This window comes from Melanerpes formicivorus, unplaced genomic scaffold (assembly GCF_026170545.1).
Source record: "Melanerpes formicivorus ecotype bairdi unplaced genomic scaffold, bMelFor1.0.p_v2 SCAF_50, whole genome shotgun sequence".
NCBI classification, from domain to species: domain Eukaryota; kingdom Metazoa; phylum Chordata; class Aves; order Piciformes; family Picidae; genus Melanerpes; species Melanerpes formicivorus.
The window spans coordinates 1,514,101-1,532,366 of record NW_027142402.1 but is presented as its reverse complement, the minus strand read 5'-3'; the positions used below and the strand labels follow the sequence as shown (position 1 = coordinate 1,532,366).

The following is an 18,266-nucleotide window of genomic DNA, read 5'->3' as shown; positions in this document are numbered from 1 at the left end:
TGCCCGTGGCAGGGGGGTTGGAACTGGATGAGCTTTGAGGTCCCTTCCAACTCAACCCATTCTATGAAAAAGAAAACAAACAAACCCACAGGGCAAGCAACTAACCAAGCAACAGTTCTTATCCAGTGAACAAGCTCTCAGCTTTAGCCCAAATATTGCTCTACAAAGATGTTTGAAACCACCCAAATCTGCTCTGCGCTCCTGGTTTGTTGTTGTTCTGCTGTATGAATAAAAGGGGCTGAGGGAGAAGGAAATGCAAGCTCACCCTAGGAAGACTTGAGCAGAAGCAGGCTGGATGCAGTGTCTCAAGAGACCAGCACTTGTTGGAAGTTGTCAGATCTGATTAAGGGAGCTATTGGCATCAATCAGAGCTGACAGCAGTGTATCAGGGGTTAGGATAACTAATTAGTGAGCTGATTAACAGCAGAGAGGGAGAGAGGGTAATGTTTTGGATCAAACTCCTTTGAAAGGCTTGGATCATTATTTAAACTCCAAGGCTGAGTGGCTCATTATATATTTTACAATAGGAGAGCTAAATCTGACAAAGCCTGCAAGCTGTTCCTCCCCACTGCAGTTGTTAAAATAAGGTTTGCACTGCCTCCAAACACACTTTATTCCTAGAAGAAAAACAATTCCACAGAGCAAGTGCTCTTCTCAGAGAGCTCCTCAGTGCAGCTCCTCTGATCCTAATGTTTACTGTTCTCTGTAGCTTCTCCCTGGATTCATGTGGCTACTCCAGACCTAAAGCTTTTTATGTTCTTTCAGTAAGAAATAAACCACTTCAGTGCTTTCTCAGCAGCAAGGAGCAGGGATCCTGCCCAATTCATCAGCCTGGCTGGTTGTACTGGGTTTGATTCCAGTTTATTTTGTCCCTGTCAGAGTGTTGTACTAAGGTTTAAATGCAGTGTTGGAACTTGGAAATAAAGTTTGTGGTCTCTGGGACTTGCAGTTCTGTGCTGAAGGCATCAGACTTTAAACCTTAATGTCTGAACTTAAAGCCTTGGTGGTGTTCAAGGCCAGGTTGGATGAGACCTGGAGCAATCTGGTCTAGTGGAAGGTGTTCCCTGGCCATGGCAGGGGGTTTGGAACTGGATTATCTTTATCTTCCTTCCAACCCAAACCATTCTATGAACCTATGAGTGTTTCTGAGATGCTTGTATTTGTCTGTCTGTCTATCCATGAGATCTTGTACTGGTGTGCATTACACCACAAATGCTCACCCAAAGTGGGCAGGCTGCTCACCTGCTTACCTCTGTGTTGTGAGGACTCTCTGTTACTGGAGGCAGACTTCTGTTGTGGCTGTGTAGAGCCCAGCATCAGGTGGCTCTCTCTCCTTTATGGAAACCAAAATATTTGCATTCACTCTTTATTGCTCCCTCCCTCCCTCCCTCCCTGCCTGCCTCAAATCCTTGTTTTGAATGGCTGCCCTCTGGTTTCCTTTCCCTGTGCTTTTACTGCACTCCCTGCTTGAGCTCCAGCTCACAGGAGGGTTGGGGAAGCGCCTGAATAAATCAGGCAGAGGAAGAGTGCAATAAAAAGAGGAATAAACCCAGCATTATGCAAGTGACTTGTTTTGATGAAGTTTTGCCTCAGAGAGTGCCCAAGTGGTAAAGTGTCCCTCATGGGGGGTGCTACCAGGTATCTAATATTAAAATTTGTGAGAAGCTCCAAAGCATCACTGATTAGAAAGGAAATATTTCCCAACTGTGCCACAGCAGCAGCTCTCCTGTGGGGCTGCAGAACGTGCTGCCTGCCAGGCTGCTCTGGCTGGATGGCTGTAGCTGTCTGCAGTCTTCTGTCTCTGGTCCTGCACAGCTAAAGCTCTTACAGTGAATTTGAGGACCACATTTGTGGTCATGAAATGCCTGTGGAGTCGATCAAGCTTTGGGGAGATAATTTGGGGTACTTGCCACAACAAACAAGCTTTATCATTGTGAACATTGCCAGCTGCAATATTTCCCTCATGCAGAGGCCTCTGGATTTGTTTGTTACAATCTCAAGATTATTCTGTCATTTCCTTCTAGAAATATTTCAGAGCAACAGAGCTGATGAGAGCAAGGCTTGAGGAGCAGCTGAGGGACCTGGGATTGCTTAGTCTGGAGAAAAGCAGGCTGAGGCTCCTTGAAAGGAGGTTGGAGAGAGGTGTTGGTCTCTTCTCCCTAGTCTCAGGTGATGGAAGGAGAGGCAATGGCCTGAAATTGTGCCAGGGAAGGGCTAGGTTGGAGATGCAGAAAAATTTCATTGCTGCAGGAGTGGTCAGGGCCTGGCAGAGGCTGCCCAGGGAGGTGGTGGAGTCCCCATCCCTGGAGGTGTTCAAGAACCCTGTGGCCATGGCAGCTGGGGCCAAGGTTTAGTGGCCATGGTGGGGTTGGGTTGCTGGTTGGACTGGATGACCTTGGAGAGCTTTTCCATCTGAAACACTTGTGTGATATTAGTGCCCAGTGCAGGCAGGAATATGACTTCAAACTTAGAGATGAAGTCTTTGGAAGCACACTGTGGGTAGCACTGTGTGGATTTTCACACTTCTGACCTAGGAAGCTGAAGGTGAGTGACGTTTTTGGGAGGTGAAGCAGCTGCTCTATCGTCCACCTGGAAGAGATTCTCTCTAAATGTTTTGTGTCCTGCATCCCCTGCTTTGCTCCCTCAGAATTTTGTGCAGCTTTTGCCATCTTTGTTTCTTTTCTGCTCAGGACTTGTAATTCATCAGCTCAGCTTGTCCTCTGGAGCTGTGTTAGTGGCTAATTCTAGGGCCTGAAAGACTGGGAGGCTTTGATTTGCACTTCAGCTCTGATGCGAGCAGTGTTGCAGCTCCAGAGGAGCCTTTACTCCTGATCAGTTTGTTGGAGTTCTTTTGCTGCACAGCCCCCTGGCAGCAGGTCCTGCTTTCTGAATGGGGCTGATTACAGCAGACAAGTTTTCAATCTTTGGTTCCCACTGTTTGTTGGAAATGCTTCATTTTTCTTCTCAGGACCCTCCATGAAAATCTCTGCTGTAAGAAATCCAGCACTGCCTTGCCTTTGTAATCATTTCATCAAGGCACTCAGAAGTCTGTTATTTAAGTAATAGCTGAAGTCTCTCTTTTCTTTTTTTCATTTGTGTCAGGAATAAAAACTTAGAGAAATCTGTCTGAGGAGCAATTGCCACAGGCATGTTTGGGCTTGTTGACTTCATCGTAATATGCAAACTTAAATAAGCCAATTGTCAGTCCCACCAGTTAGGTTACTGCCAGGTCTGCTAAAGCAAAAGCCTCCAGTGAGGAGATGTTTGGGGTTTGCCATGCATGCCTGCTTGGCTAATGATGCCTCACCTTCCAAAAAAAAAGCTGGAACAGGTGTTTAAGAGACCATTGTGAGGATCCACTTTTAAGATAATGGAGCAGGGAGAATTCAATTGCCTAACCTGGTGATTCACAGCCAACTGCTCTGCTTCTTCGTAAGCAGAATGATGTGACCCCAAATGGAACAGCAGTCCCTTTAGCCTGTCATCCCAGTTCATGTTCCAGTTCTGGGGCCCCCAGCACAAAAAGGCCATGGAGCTGCTGGAGCAGGTCCAGAGGAGGCCACAAGGATGATCAGAGGGCTGGAGAAACTCCAATATGGGGATAGGCTTGGAGAGTTGGGGTTGTTGAACCTGGACAAGAGAAGGCTCTGGGGAGACCTTAGAACAGCCTTCTAGTACCTGAGGGGGCCTACAAGAAGGCTGGGGAGGGACTTTACAAGGGCTGAGAGTGATAGGACAAGAGGGCATGGATTGAAGCTTAAGGAGGGGAGATTTAGATTGGAGATTATGGAGAAACTCTTTAGAGTGAGGGTGGGGAGACACTGGAAGAGGCTGCCCAGGGAGGCTGTGGCTGTCCCCTCCCTGGAGGTGTTCAAGGGACCTTAAAGATCATCCAGTTCCAACCCTCCTACCATGGGCAGGGATACCTCCCACCAGCCCAGGTTGCTCAAGACCTCATCCAGCCTGGCCTTGAACATCTCCAGGGAGGAGGAATCCACAGTCTCTCTGGGCAGCCTGTTCCAGTGTCTCACCACCCTCACTCTATAGAGAACTTCTTCCTAATCTCCAGTCTCAATCTGTCCTCCTCAAGCTTCAACTCATTCCTCTTGTTTTATCACCACAAGCCCTTGTGAAAAGTCCCTCCCCAGCTCTCCTGTAGCCCTCTTCAGCTACTGGAAGGCTGCTCTAAGGTCTGCCCTGGAGCCTTCTCTTCCAGAAATGCCACTACCTCATTTAAAGCTCATGATGAGATGTGTCCTAACACTGCTTTGGTTAGTACTTGAAGTGCAAAACAAAGCAAAACTAATCAGTAGCTTTGTTACCATTTGCTGTTGGTCAACATTTGCTTTTTAACTGATACTTTTAATTAGCACTTTATGTATTGGAATGCATTTTATGGTCTGAGTCTGCAGAGCTGATTTGTTTGAGGCTTTGTTTGGGGCTTTTTTTTGAGGATGTTTTTTTTCCCCCTTGACTGTAATTTCTGTCTGCACAAACAAACAGAGAACCCAATCATATTTCCTGGCAAAGACATTCTCTGGAGGTCTCTGGTCTTGCTAAATGAGACAGTATATCAAGCCTAGCTTTTTAATTCAGGTCATTACTTGGAGTAACATTGCTGCTTTAAAAGAAGATGAAAGTGAAAGACCATTGGAATGGATATTTAGGCATCATTCAGAAAGAGAAAATTTAATGATCCCATTGGAAATAGAGATCCTGATAACAGGAGTGGCATGTGGAAAGAAAACAAACCCCCAAGCCTGCAGTCTGCACAGTGCCAGCTTAGCTTCAGCAAGTGAGCTGAGTAGCTTGCACTTGTAGTATTTCACACCTTGGAGCCTTAATGTGCACTGCTAAATACATTTCCTCACTGTTTGCTAATTAAGGCTCTGTGGAAGGACAGCTGCTAATTCTTTATTTTGGTGCTTGACAGGGCTCATTTCTAAGGTGCTAACAGTTGCATCTGTAGTGGTGTTACAATTCAGTTCATGAATTATGGTCAGGCATTTTTTTCCACCTGCTATTTTGTTACAAGCATTTGACCAAAAAAAATCCTATCTGTATTTGCTACCAAAATGCTCCCACAGTAATATTTTAGCAAAGGATAGAAACACCTCCCCCCCAGCACCATATCAGTGACACAGGCAGGCTTTCATGTGCTGAAGTTTGAAACATGGCAGGGCTGGAACAGCTCTTTCTGTGCTACCACCAAGTCTCTTCAGGAGTAATTAGACTCATAGCATAGCCCAGGTGGGAAGGGACCTGCTGCTCCAAACTCCCCACCGTGGCTAGGGACACCTCAGCTTGACTCAGCTGCTCAAGGCCTCATCCAGTTCTTAACAAGCTGGTGGTGCTGAAGGCAACTGGGTGCTCTGCTGGGGAGAAATGCTCTTGCTCAAGCTTGGACTAGCAGTTCTCATGAAGGTTTTACAAGTCTCTGCTGGCTCTTTCTGTCCCCATGGGCGAGGAGGTGATTTTCCATAGCTGCTTGATGGTTTCAATGTGGAAAATGAACTCAAGTGATGCAGAATGGCCTGAAGTTAGTAGCTGGTCTTTCCATGCTAGCTCATACTGCTGATCACCCAGCACATGGAGATGCAGCAGACTGCCTCACATACAAAATAGGTGAGACTTAAGATGGCTTTGACCTTGCATTTACTCTGCTGAATGTGGAAATGCTGGGGTTTATACATTTGAATCCAGATATCTCTTTATGAATGCTTAATGTCTCCTTTTCTTGTTAATTTTTGCTCTACCAGATGCTTGTGACTACTCCAGAGAAATGGGATGTAGTGACAAGGAAAAGTGTTGGTGATGTAGCCCTCTCTCAGCTGGTAAAACTCTTGATTCTGGATGAAGTTCATCTGTTGCACGAAGACAGAGGACCTGTGCTTGAAAGTATAGTAGCAAGGACCTTACGTCAGGTAAGAGCTAAAAGAAGCCCTGAGAATCATCTGGTTTGGTCAAGAATGGAGAGATTTGAGTGTGAATGGAGAAATGCTTGGCCAATGAAAGCACAGAATGGGTTAGGTTGGAAGGGACCTCAGAGATCATCTGCTCCAGCCTCCCTGCCTCACCCAGCCTGGCCTTGAACACCCCTGGGGAGGAGGCAGCCACAACCTCCTTGGGCAGAAAGGTACTGAAGAACCTCGTCCTCAGCTCCAGTCTAACCCTGCTCTCCCTCAGCTCCAAACCATTCCCCCTTGGCCTGTCTCTAGGCACCCTCATGAGAAATCCCTCTGCAGCCTTCCTGGAGGATCCCTTCAGCTATTGGCAGAAGTATCTGACTGTAGCTCCTCCAGGAACACATCAGAGTGGATGCCTGCTGTAATCCAGTACAGAAAGTGTCAAGTTCTTGGATCAACACCCAACCTAAGTAGTAATTTCCTAGAAGCAGCTCAACTTCATTATTTAATGGAGAGTAGAGCTTTGTGGAGCTTAGATTACTTCAAGGGCACTTAAGATAGTGCCCAACCTCTATTAATACTGACTTGCTTGATACTGGGTTTTCTTTCTTAGATGGTTTGGAAAACTTTGTTTTCCTGAGGCTTCTTCAAAATAAAGTGAAGCATCTGAGGTTTTAGCAGGGACCATGATGGCCATTGTCTTCATGTTAGGTTTCAAGATTCATTCACATTTTAATGTGAAGTTTTGTAGGCTTCAGATGGTTGAAATAGATGTCTAGAGCCTTGTTACCTGCCCTGCATCACTCACTGGCATCATTTCTGCTTCATTTGGACACAAATCTCCCATGGATCCTTTCCTTTTGTGTCTATCAAGCCTGTGCAGGTAACTTAAGGAATATAAAACCTGAAGCAATTACATCTTGGGTACTGAATGCTGCCCTTAGTGCATTTATTGTAATAGAGCAGTGTCTTGCTTCAACACTCACTTGAAGAATAGCTCTCCAGGGTGCTTTAATCTTCCAGGATTTCAAGGTTTGTTTTACCTACCAAGCTGAAGCTTAATTCATCTGGAACTAAAGCTACCCATTTGCAACCCTTCCTTAAGTGAGACAGTTGTGAGATTAGTTGACATTAACTATCTCACTGCCTTTCTGAAGACCTTATTTATTCTGAGCTGAGAAGAAAGGCAGTCCTGGAGACCACTGTGAATCCTCACTTGAAGAGAGGGAAAAAATACAGTATAAAAGTACACTGAGAGAACCCTCACAGTTAAACAGAAGAGAAAACTGGGCAGAGATGGTTCACAGTTCTTCCTCTGCAAGTGCTCAGCCCTGTTTTGGTGTTTGGGTTGTGCTTCCTGAAATTCATTCACAGATTCATTCATAGAATGGGTTGGGTTGGAAGGGACTTCAAAGATCATCCAGTTCCAACACTCACCCCCACCCCCCTTCCACTAGACCACAATGCTCAAGGCCTCATTCTGGTGAGACCACACCTGGAATACTGTGTCCAGTATTGGGCTCCTCAATTTAAAAGAGGCTGGGACCTGCTGGAGAGAGTCCAGTGGAGAGCCACATGGATGACTGGGGGCACTTGAGCATCTCTGCTATGAAGAAAGGCTGAGAGACTTGTGGCTGTGTAGTCTGGGGAAGAGAGGGCTGAGAAGGCATCTGATCAATGTCTATAAATACCTGAAGGGTGGGTGTCAGGATGAAGGTACCAGGTTCTGTTTGGTGGTGCCCAGGGACAGGACAAGGAGCAAGAGCTACAAGCTGGAGCCCAGGAGGTTCCACTTCAACATAAGGAGACACTGCTTTAGTGTGAGGGTGCTGAGCCCTGGAGCAGGCTGCCCAGAGAGGCTGTGGAATCTCCTTCTCTGAAGACTTCCAGGACCCCCCTGGATGTGTTCCTGGGTGACCCTGCTCTGGCAGGGGAGTTGGACTCAGTGATCTCCAGAGATCCCTTCCAACCGCTGCCATTCTGTGATTCTCTGAAACCTGTTTGTGGAACTACTTAGAATTGTGCAATATTCCAGACAAAACTGTTTTGAATTGCAAGCCTCCCAGACAGCCTGGGAAGAGAGGAACAGGAGATGGTTTGTGCAACTCTTCCACCTCTTCAACAGGGAGGGGTTTGGATTTAAAGATGTTAGACTGCAGCATCCGAGCCTGCAAGCAGAGCTCAGTGGAGTTTGCAGTGTACATCCAGAGCTGGTGAGGAAATTACTGACACTTTGATCTGGTGACTAAGAAAAAAAGCTAACATCAATTTTCTGACTTCAGAAGTATTTCACTGAGCTTAGTGAAAATGCTGTTACAGATGTTTTAAGTGTAGAAGTACCACATCTGATGATGTTCTGATGATGCCTTGGAAAAGGGAAAGAAGAGCTGGGTTGCATTTCTCTGGTTCTGGTCCTTGCCCATAGCTCTGGGTTATGCATTTGAATACAAAGCCATAAATGTCCCTGGAGCAGGAACTAAACCCAGAATGTTCAGCCCAGCCCTGGAGAATGTCCTCCTGACTTCAGCCATTCTGTAGGAAGCATTAAGCATCTTCAGCCCTTCAGATTGTGTTTCTCATTGCTGCTGCTTCTTGTGTGTGAGATCTCACCTCCAATCCTGCCTCCAGTTCTGGTGTCCCCAGCATAAGAAGGACACAGAGCTGTTGGGGAGAGTCTAGAGGAGGCCACAAAGATGATCCAAGCAGCTCTGCTGTGAGGACAGGCTGGGGGAGCTGGGGCTGTTCAGCCTGGAGAGGAAAAGACTCCAGGGGGACCTCAGAGCTGCTTTCCAATACCTGAGAGGATCCTGCAGGAAGGCTGCAGAGAGACTTTTCCTGAGGGTGTCTGGAGACAGGCCAAGGGGGAATGGCTTGAAGCTGATGGAGAGGGCAGGGGAGTTGGACTGGATGATCTCCAGAGGTCACTTCCAACCCCTAGCACACTGGTTCTGTGAATATCCTTCTGCACTGGCAGCTCTGCCCTGGCTTTGCATTTCAGAGTATTTGACTTCTACTTTCCTGAGTCCCAGCACATACTGTGAGCCTTGGCCATGTGCATTTGGACTTGGGGTGTTTTTCTAAGGCCTGGAAGGAGCCTTGGGGCTGCTGACAGTCTGACTCCCAGCAGTATGAGCTGTGAGCTGCACATTTGTGCATGTTTGCACTTTGCAAATTTCAGAGAATGGGTTTGCAAGAGATTGAAATTGGCTTTGCTAAACATTTGGGGGGGAAATGGCTTTGAGCTCTGTTATATGTTGTAGGTATAACATCAAACAGCTTCTTTGAATCCAATTTCTAGCTTTGATGTCTCCAGTTTTAGGCTGGAGCATAATGCAGTTGTAAAACTGAAAGGCTTAAACTTTTTAATCAAACTTTCCACACTGCTGTAACACCTACTGAGCTTATTAGCTTGAAGGGGAGGGGGGAGGAATCACTGGTTTTAAAGGACACTGAATTATTTTGTCACAATTATTCAGTGATTTAGATGACTTCTTTGCTGCTTACAGGCATTTTTTCCCTCCAGAAGCATGCTGACTATTGAGGGATACCTGATGTTTGATACCTTCTCCCACCCATGGGAATGATGAATTAAAAGGAAATCCATAGTGAACGATTTTTCATGTTCTGGAGAGCTGAAGCTGCCCTCTTAGGCATACAAACACTGCCCTCAGCACTGTCTTGCTCTTCACATTTAGGTTTTGGTTGCTTTGCAGTTTGGTGTCAGGTAACAAAGCTGTTAGGTACATAACAGGTGGGGCAATACAACAGGACAAGGATGCACTGATGAGAACTTCCTCCTCCAGGCAACAGAGCAGCCAAGGTGCAGAGGTGCTTTGCTGTACCCCATGCTCACCAACAAGGAGGGGTAGGGTGTGGGTGTGAAGATCAAAGACAGCCTTGGCTGCAGTGGCCATGAGATGGTGGAGGAGTTCTCAGCTTGCTTTCCTCGTGACTGCCCAGGGATGTTGTGGACTCTCCTTCTCAGCAAAGATTCCAAACCCACCTGGGCATCATCCTGTGCAACCTGCTCTGGGTGACCCTGCTGTAGCAGAGGGGCTGGACTGGCTGATTTCCAGAGGTCCCTTCCACCCCCCACCACGCTGGGATTGAGTCCTCAGACAAACCTTGGTATGGCTGCTGCAGGATTCACTTGTTGCTGTCAGCATGTTTCCTGAGCAGAGTGTTTGGGTTTGCAGCTGTGGCCTCTTTTAGAAGCTGCTAAATTAAAAGAAATTCAGTTTGAATGAGACCATCAAGCTAGATGTATCTGTATGGCTGAGGCACTCATCAGGGGTATTAATTCTGCCAATCACCTGCTATTCTTGTTACTGGTGATGTTTTATTTACTGCATATGAGGGATGACATTAGGAGATAGGCTTAGAAAGCAATTAGAGGCATCTCTTTTTAATTGCTGTTTTTCAATTATGCATTCTCTTTAAAATCTGTCAGTTCATCAGCCTGTGAGGAATCTAATCCAGGTTTGCTTGCTGCTCTGGGCTGTTATTTTTAAACAATATGTTCTGCAGCCATATGTCTGATGCCTTGGGGGGCTGGACTCCTCTCCCTCCTATCAGGTGATGGGAAGAGAGGAAATGACCTGAAATTGTGCTGGGGGCCTCTGGAAATTACTGGGTCCAACCCCGCTGCCAGGGCAGGATCACCCAGGGCAGGTCACACAGGAACACACCCAGGTGGGTTTGCAATGTGTCCAGAGCAGGAGACTCCACAATCTCTCTGGGCAGCCTGCTCCAGGGCCCCAGCACCCTCACAGAGACAGAGTTTTCCCTTCTGTTCCTGTGGCACCTCCCCTGCTCCAGCTTGCCCCCAGTGCCCCTTGTCCTGTCCTTGGAGCAGAGCCTAGCTCCATCCTCCCAATACTGCCCTGTGTATCTTTGTCAGCAGGAATGAGGGCAGCCCTCAGGCTCCTCTGCTCCTAGCCTGTCCTCACAGGGAGATGTTCCACTGCCTGCAGCAGCTTTATGGCTCTTAGCTGGACTCTCTCAAGTAGTCTTTCTTGAACTGAGGGGCCCAGAACCAGATACAATATTCCAGATGTGACATCACCAGGGCAGAGTAGAAGGGAATGAGAACCTCTCTCAACCTACTCACCACACACCACCTAATCCACCCCAGAATGCCCTTGGCCACCTTGGCCGCAAGGGCAAGTTGCTGGCTCAAGGGCAACCTCTTGTCCACCAGCACCCCCAGTTCCCTTTCCCCTAAACTACTCTCCAACAGGTCAATCTCCTTTTGCTTTTGCATGATAGATCCCTGGAGTCTGAAAGGTGACAGCCATTGCCATGCACTTTATGTTCCTTCACAACACAGCAAAGCAGTTAAGCTGATTTGCAGCAGAGTCCATTTTTCTTCTGGGGCTCTTAGTTTGGGTACACAAGGGCAAGCACAGCATGCAGAAGCATTCTGTCACTGAAGGACTGGCATGGCACTGTGCAGGGCATTGTGCTCTCTTCACAGGTAGATTCAGGCTGTCATTTCTTAAGGGACAGGATTGCAAGCTTAGTATTTAGCTGAGGGGAAAGAATATGGCTTCTAATAGTGCTTTCTGCATGGGGACTTTGGGGCTTTTTCAGTACCTCTAGATTTTTAAATATGCTCTAAATGCAGGGCTGAGATCAGAGGATTTTCAAGGTTCATTGGAAGCAAGCAAAACTCATTTATAAAATTACTTAACTAGATGGTTGCCTGGTAACAAAAGCACTCTGTGCAGCGTTGGAGGTGCAGATAACGTCCTGTGTAGGATCTTCACTACCCTGCTGGTAATTGCATTTTGCCTGGCTACCTCTGGCTTGCTCATCTGCCTGGGCTTGGCCATTTCTCCCTCCTAAGATGAGGAAATGATCACCTGATTGACAGCTTTGGAATTCTTTTCTTAGTCAACAAGTTTCACAGGTTCATTCAGAGAAGGTTTGGGTTGGAAGTCACCTTTAGAGATCATCCAGTTCCAACCCCCAGCCATGGGCAGGGACACCCCCCACCAGCACAGGGTGCTCAAAGTCTTATCCAGCCTGACCTTGAACACCTCCAGGGGAGGGAACATCCACAGCCTCCCTGGGCAACCTGTGCCAGTGTCTCACCACCCTCACTGGACAGAATGTCTTCCTCATCTCCAATCTAAATCTGTCCTCCTTAAGCTTCAATTCATTCCCTCTTTTTGTATCACTAGAAGCCTTTCTAAAAAGTCCTCTTCTGGCTTTCTTGTAGCCCACTCCAGGTACTGGAAGGCTGCTCTAAGGTCTCCCTGGAGCCTTCTCTTCTCCAGGCTGAGCAGCCCCAACTCTCTCAGCCTGTCCCCATCAAATAACTGATGTGAATCCCTTCCAGCCTGATGCAGTTAGTGAATCTGTGGCCATGGCACTTTGGGCCATGGTTTAATGGCCATGGTGGTGTTAGGCTGAAGGTTGGACTCAATGATCTTAAAGGTCATTTCTAAGCAAAATGCTTCTATGCTCTTGCCTTCAGTGCACATTTGAAGGGCATACAGGCTGTAGAGGTTGTCTTGAAGTGACCCTGGGTTATCTGAGTATGAGATTCACTTCTGACCAGGGGATATAATTCTTCAAAGATTAGGATATGTAAACTTGTCTGCTTCACTTAATTGTGTGCTGGAGTTGAACAATCAGGGCTATGCTTTCCAGCCTGATTGTAATTCATGCTGTGAATGTGATATTTTAATACATGGAAATGGGAAGACTGCCAAGATCACAAAGTTCAGGGAGAACTTTAGAAGTCAGAAAGAAGAGTGGCTGTGTGCATGTTCTGTGTGCTCCCCAGTGGCAGCTGCAGTGTCAGGAGATGATGTGCACATCTTAAAACATACTTGGAAGAAAATGATCCTGCTGTGATCAATTCATGACCCAGAAAGGCACCTCCCATACCTGATCACAGAGTCCTAGAGTGGCCCAGGTTGGAAGGGGTCTCAGGGATCATCTACCCCAACCTTCCCAGCATGCCCAGGGACACCTCTCAACTAGAATCAGGTGTTCAAAGCCTCATCCAGCCTGGCCTTGAACACCCCCAGAGAGGAGCCTCCATGGGCAACCTGTTTCAGAGTCTCACCACCTTCATGCTGAAGAACTTCTTCCTCAGCTCCAGTCTAACCCTGCTCTCCCTCAGCTTCAACCATTGCCCCTTGGCCTGTCTGTAGTCTGCCTCAGGAAGTCTCTCTGCAGCCTTCCTGCAGGATCCCTTCAGGTACTGGAAGGCAGCTCTGAGGTCCCCCTGGAGTCTTCCCTAGGCTGAACACCCCCAGCTCCCTCAGCCTGTCCTCACAGCAGAGCTGCTCCAGCCCTTGGAGCATCTTTGTGGCCTCCTCTGGACTCACTCCAGCAGCTCTGTGTCCTTCTTATGCCGGGGACTGGAGGCAGGATTGGAGGTGAAGTCTCAGCTGAGCAGAGTAAAGGTGAAGATCCTTTTCCCACACCTGATACTTTACCACTTTCAGTGCAAACTCAGATGATGCTGGAGTGTGGAAATCCTCCTGGATAGCTCTCTCCTGTTTATTTTATCTGCATCCATGGAATTTCATGGTGTGCTAATTGTGTGCTGCAAGCGTGGATGCTGAACATGCTGTCAATTCTCCACATGCCATCATGAGTGAGTCTGAATTAGATAGACTAATTAGATATGTCAATTAAACATAATTATGGCAATTTTAGTTCTGCCAGTGTAACATCAAATCAATAAAGTATAGTAAAGCCTTCTAAGGATGTGATGTGCAAATACTGTGACAGTTCAGCTTTCCAAAGAAAGCCTTCAATGTTTCACAGGGTGCTTATATTTTTACTGAGGTAGTTAAAGCCATCTGAAGGTGCAATGTTTGAGATGGTTTGGCAGGAGTGAGTGAAGGGAACACTTTTAGCTGCCTACCACCAGCCAGGGATGGAGAATGGAGACAGGAACCTTTCTCATCCAAAATGTCTGAGGAACTTCAGCCTGGAGAAGAGAAGGCTCCAGGGAGACCCTTAGAGCCTTCCAGTACCTGAAGGGGACTACAAGAGTGCTGGGGAGAGACTTTTAATAAGGGTTTGTAGTGACAGGCTGAGGGGCAAGCAATGACTTAGAGCTAGAAGAGGGGAGATTGAGACTGGAGATGAGGAAGAGATTCTTTCCCGTGTGGGTAGCACACTGGGACAGGCTGCCTGTGAGGTTGCATGAAGCATCTTATAAAAACATACTCTTCTCCAGGCTGAACTCTCCCAGCCTGTCCCCACAGGGGAGCTTCTCCAGCCCTCTGATCATCTTCATGGCCTCCTCTTGACCCACTCCAGCAGATCCATGCCCTTGCTGTCCTGGAGGCCACAGAACTGGACACACTTCATCCTTTTCAATCCTCTTTTGAAAGTCATGTTTTAATTAGGTGCCACTTCCTTTCCTTTTAACTCAAGCACCTCAGGGATTCAAAATCTAGTTTTCATGTAAACTCTGTGCTGTATCAGATAGGACTTGGCCAGGCAGGAGCTACCAGCCCTGCTCATTGTGACATGTTCATACAGAGCTGGAGAACCTTGTAAATGGCTTCAGTTACAGCATCTAAAAAGCCTTTTGATGGACTTTGCTTCTAAATAATTATGCTAGGAAGAAAGTTGTGAACCAGCCTGCACAGCTCTTCCTATTCCAGGGGAGATGGGAAAGTTCTTGGGTAGTTTTCTCTTTCAGATCTTTTGGTTTGTCTCATTCTTTTGGAAAATTACCTGAGAGTTCCTAGAATATTGAGCAGAGCATTTCCTTGGTGAGCTCAGTCATCAGGAAGGTATTTTCCAGCCTAAATGATTCTGTGATTTCTGTCCCTTGCTGAATGGGGAGGTGTGTGTGACCTGCCCTAAGGTGTCCTGCTTGGCAGGGGGGTTGGACTCAATCTCTGGAGGTCCCTTCCAACCCCTCAGCATGTTGTGATCCTGTGATGCAAATGTGAGGGATTTGATGAAACAAAGAGAAGAAAAAGAGATCTTACAGGGAACTAGAACAGGCTGTGTAAAAGACTTGGGAGAAGGTTGATCCAAGGCTGGGGAATGACACAAAGTACATTCTTCTTGTCATGAGAGTGGTGTGATTTGGACTAAGGAAGGAATGATACCAGGTCATCTGTCCCACTTTTGCCTGTAAATTGGACTGTCCCTTCTCCACAAAGCCACTTTCCCTGCCATTGTTCTCCATGGCAGTTAAGGACTGCTCACCTCTGGGAGGGCAAAAGCAGGATGAAAGGGGAAGATGAATTAAGGCAGATTTGCTTTTTTCAGTGCAGGATAATCACTGACACCTATTGTTCTTTTGTGGGAGCTATTAGCTGCTGCTTGCACAGTACTGCTTTGAAGGGGGGCTTTAGAGCTCTGGCCTTGATTTGTTGCCTTGTGACACTTGGGTCGTTTACAAGTTGCCTGTTTGTTGTTGTTGTTTTTTCAATAGGTTGAGTCCACACAGAGCATGATTAGGATTTTGGGCCTTTCAGCTACCTTACCCAATTATCTTGATGTAGCCACATTTCTGCATGTCAACCCCTACATTGGGCTCTTCTACTTCGACGGCCGCTTCCGACCCGTCCCGCTGGGCCAAACCTTCATAGGAATTAAGACAACCAATAAGGTAAAGAATGATGAAGCAAGGGGTGCTGCTTGCTCTGATCATGCTTCATGTCTGCATGAGTAGGGGCTGCTGGTTTGTTATGCTGCAGGTGTTCCATGGAGCCTGTGTTCTGCTGGGTGAAGATACAGAGGTGAGAGGTGCTCCAGGACTCGTGTGGTCCTCAGTTGGCAGTAGCTGTAAATGAGCTTTGTTGCAGTTCCTGCAGTGGTTTCTCCCTTTACATTTCCTCCATTGTGCTTGATGAAATCATTGCCCTCAGCAGCAGTCCCTCACTGCAGGAGCTGATTATTCTGCCTTTCCCATTCCAGTTTTCCATTTGGCTAGAAAGAGTGCTGCTTCTTGGTTGCCTGGGAGGGTGCAGGAAGCATCTTATGAAAAAAATACTCAAGTATACATAGACTCCTAGAATGCTTTGGGTTGGACAGGACTAGATGAGCTGTGGAGGTCCTTTCCAGCCCAAACCATTCCATGATTTCAGATTTGTTGGCCTGTCTCTCAAGCTCTGATGGTTCCAGCACTAAGGTGCTAAGTAACAGTCTGCTGCTGTCCTGAGAAAAAGACAATGGACTTTTTTCCCTAACTTAGGGACTTGATCCTAGAATCCTAGAATGGTTTGGACTGGAAGGGAACTTAAAGATCATCCAATTCCAAGGCCCCTGCCATGGGGCAGAGACACCTCCCCATCAGCCCAGGTTGCTCAAGGCCTCATCCAACCTGGCCTTGAATATCTCCAGGGAGGGGACATCCACAACCTCCCTGGGCAGCCTGTTGCAGTGTCTCCCTGTCAAGAATTGCCTTCTGATTTCTCAATCATGGAGTCTGGTTCTATGGAGATATTAACATGCCATGCATCAGTGCCAGCTGGAAATAAATTATTGATTAAAACCTTATCATGCTAAGCCATTAACCATCATAAGTGCACATTTGCTAGAAACCCATGAAAGCAGTCCTTAAATAAACTTCCTTATTCTTTGTGCTCTGGGGGGCATTAAGGCCATGCTTGGGTATAATGTTCTGGCTAACAGTCCTAAGTGCAGTGCCACTTGACATGCAAACTGCAATTCTTCAAACACAGGAATGAATGCAAACACTTTGCCAGAAGATTTCCTGTGCATCTCACTGGCTGTTTCTTAAAGTTGATGCAGCTTAACTTGTAGGAAAACCTTAACTCTGCTGTGGTTTAACAGAAATCAAAACACCCTCAATCAAAAGTTATATTCATAGCTTAATCAATAAGAGCTTTTTTTGTGGCAAAAATGGATCTTGCCTCTCTTACTGAGTTCTTTAAGTAGCTCATTCCATCTGCAGTGCAGGAAAGGAAACTTATTTTACAACTGTGGGGAGCCATTTCAACTCCACACACACACAAGAATAGTTTGCCATATGGTGCTTACCATGATTTGCATATTTTAACCTTCATTAATTGTTTCAAGTACCTTCACTGGTATTTTGCTGCTGCTGTTTCTGGACTCTTTTCCTGATTGTTTGACTTGGAGTTTTCATTTGTTTCCACTCTGTGGTAGGAAACAAGGAAATGCTCCATTTCAAAGTGTTCAAGGCCAGGCTGGATGAGGCCTTGAGCTACCTGGGCTAGTGGGAGGTGTCCCTGCCCATGGCAAGGGGTTTGAACTGTGGATGATCTTGAAGGTCCCTTCCAGCCTATGCCATTCTCTGATACTGATTTTCCTGTTATCTTTGTGAATTTCAGAGCATCCAAAGGATATTGTTAGGAATGGGGATCAACATGCTGTAAATTTCATTGCATCATCACATTTTGCTTGCTTGGATCACAGTAGGTTACCTGATCTGTAGTAGAAAATCCATAGGGAGCAGAAATGCCTTTAATAGGAAGTCTGTTTGCTTTTCAGGTGCAGCAGCTGAATCACATGGATGAAGTTTGCTATGAAAATGTGCTGAAGCAAATAATGGCTGGGCACCAGGTATTTGTTTTCTGCTTGGCTTTGCATTCAGGACACATACAAAGCAATTAGTTTTGATCATCATAATGATGTAGTAAGGGTTTTTTTTATTAGAATGAATTATGTTTTCTGTGGAGATCTGGCACTTCAGAGGTCATCTCTGCTCTTGAAAACACTTTGTGGAAACAGCATGCAAAAAAGCCTGAACAGGCTAAAGAATGTGAGCTTCTAGCTGAGGTGAAAAGTCCTGCTACCTTATCCCTCTCCTAGGGTAATGAGTGTGTATTTATATATCTTATCTTAAAGGACAAGGTAAAGTAGGTCACTGCTTTAGAGACATTACATTTGTTGGTTAAAACAAGAACAAAAGGCAGCCCTCAGTTATTGTTCTTAGCCTTTCCCATACCTTTCAAATCCTAGTGTCCTCTGTTAGAGGTGAAGGGCAAGGATTAAGACAAGTGTTCAAGACCTGGTACACAAGACCTCAGCATCTGTCCCTTGAAATACCCTGGGGTTTGTGCTCTGTTTTCTTCTGAAAAGAAGTAATTCTTTGTTTTGCTTTACAATAATGGTTTCTGCAGTGAATTTTCAAGTCCGATATTCCCCTTCTCTATGATAGTGCCCTTAAGTCTGAAGAGTTTATGACTGTTATCATGGTGCTCCTGAGCCACAGAACATCAGAGCTTGGAAGGGACCTCTGGAGATCATCCAGTCCGACCCCCCTGCCAGAGCAGGATCGCCCAGGGCAGGTGACACAGGAACACATCCAGGCAGATTATGCAAGTCTGCAGGGGAGACTCCACAGCCTCTCTGGGCAGCCTGCTCCAGGGCTCTGGCACC

The 18,266-nt window shown here is 46.7% G+C and overlaps 1 protein-coding gene across 1 annotated transcript in view; it reads left to right on the top strand.

The window, feature by feature from the left end:
- ASCC3 (activating signal cointegrator 1 complex subunit 3) overlaps positions 1-18,266 on the top strand; it is a 144,730-nt gene that overhangs the window by 31,533 nt on the left and 94,931 nt on the right. Inside the window, exons 11-13 of the mRNA XM_068160441.1 lie at positions 5,760-5,924; positions 15,331-15,507; positions 17,376-17,447. Coding sequence (XP_068016542.1) covers positions 5,760-5,924; positions 15,331-15,507; positions 17,376-17,447 — 414 coding nt within the window. The remainder of the gene's footprint in view (positions 1-5,759; positions 5,925-15,330; positions 15,508-17,375; positions 17,448-18,266) is intronic.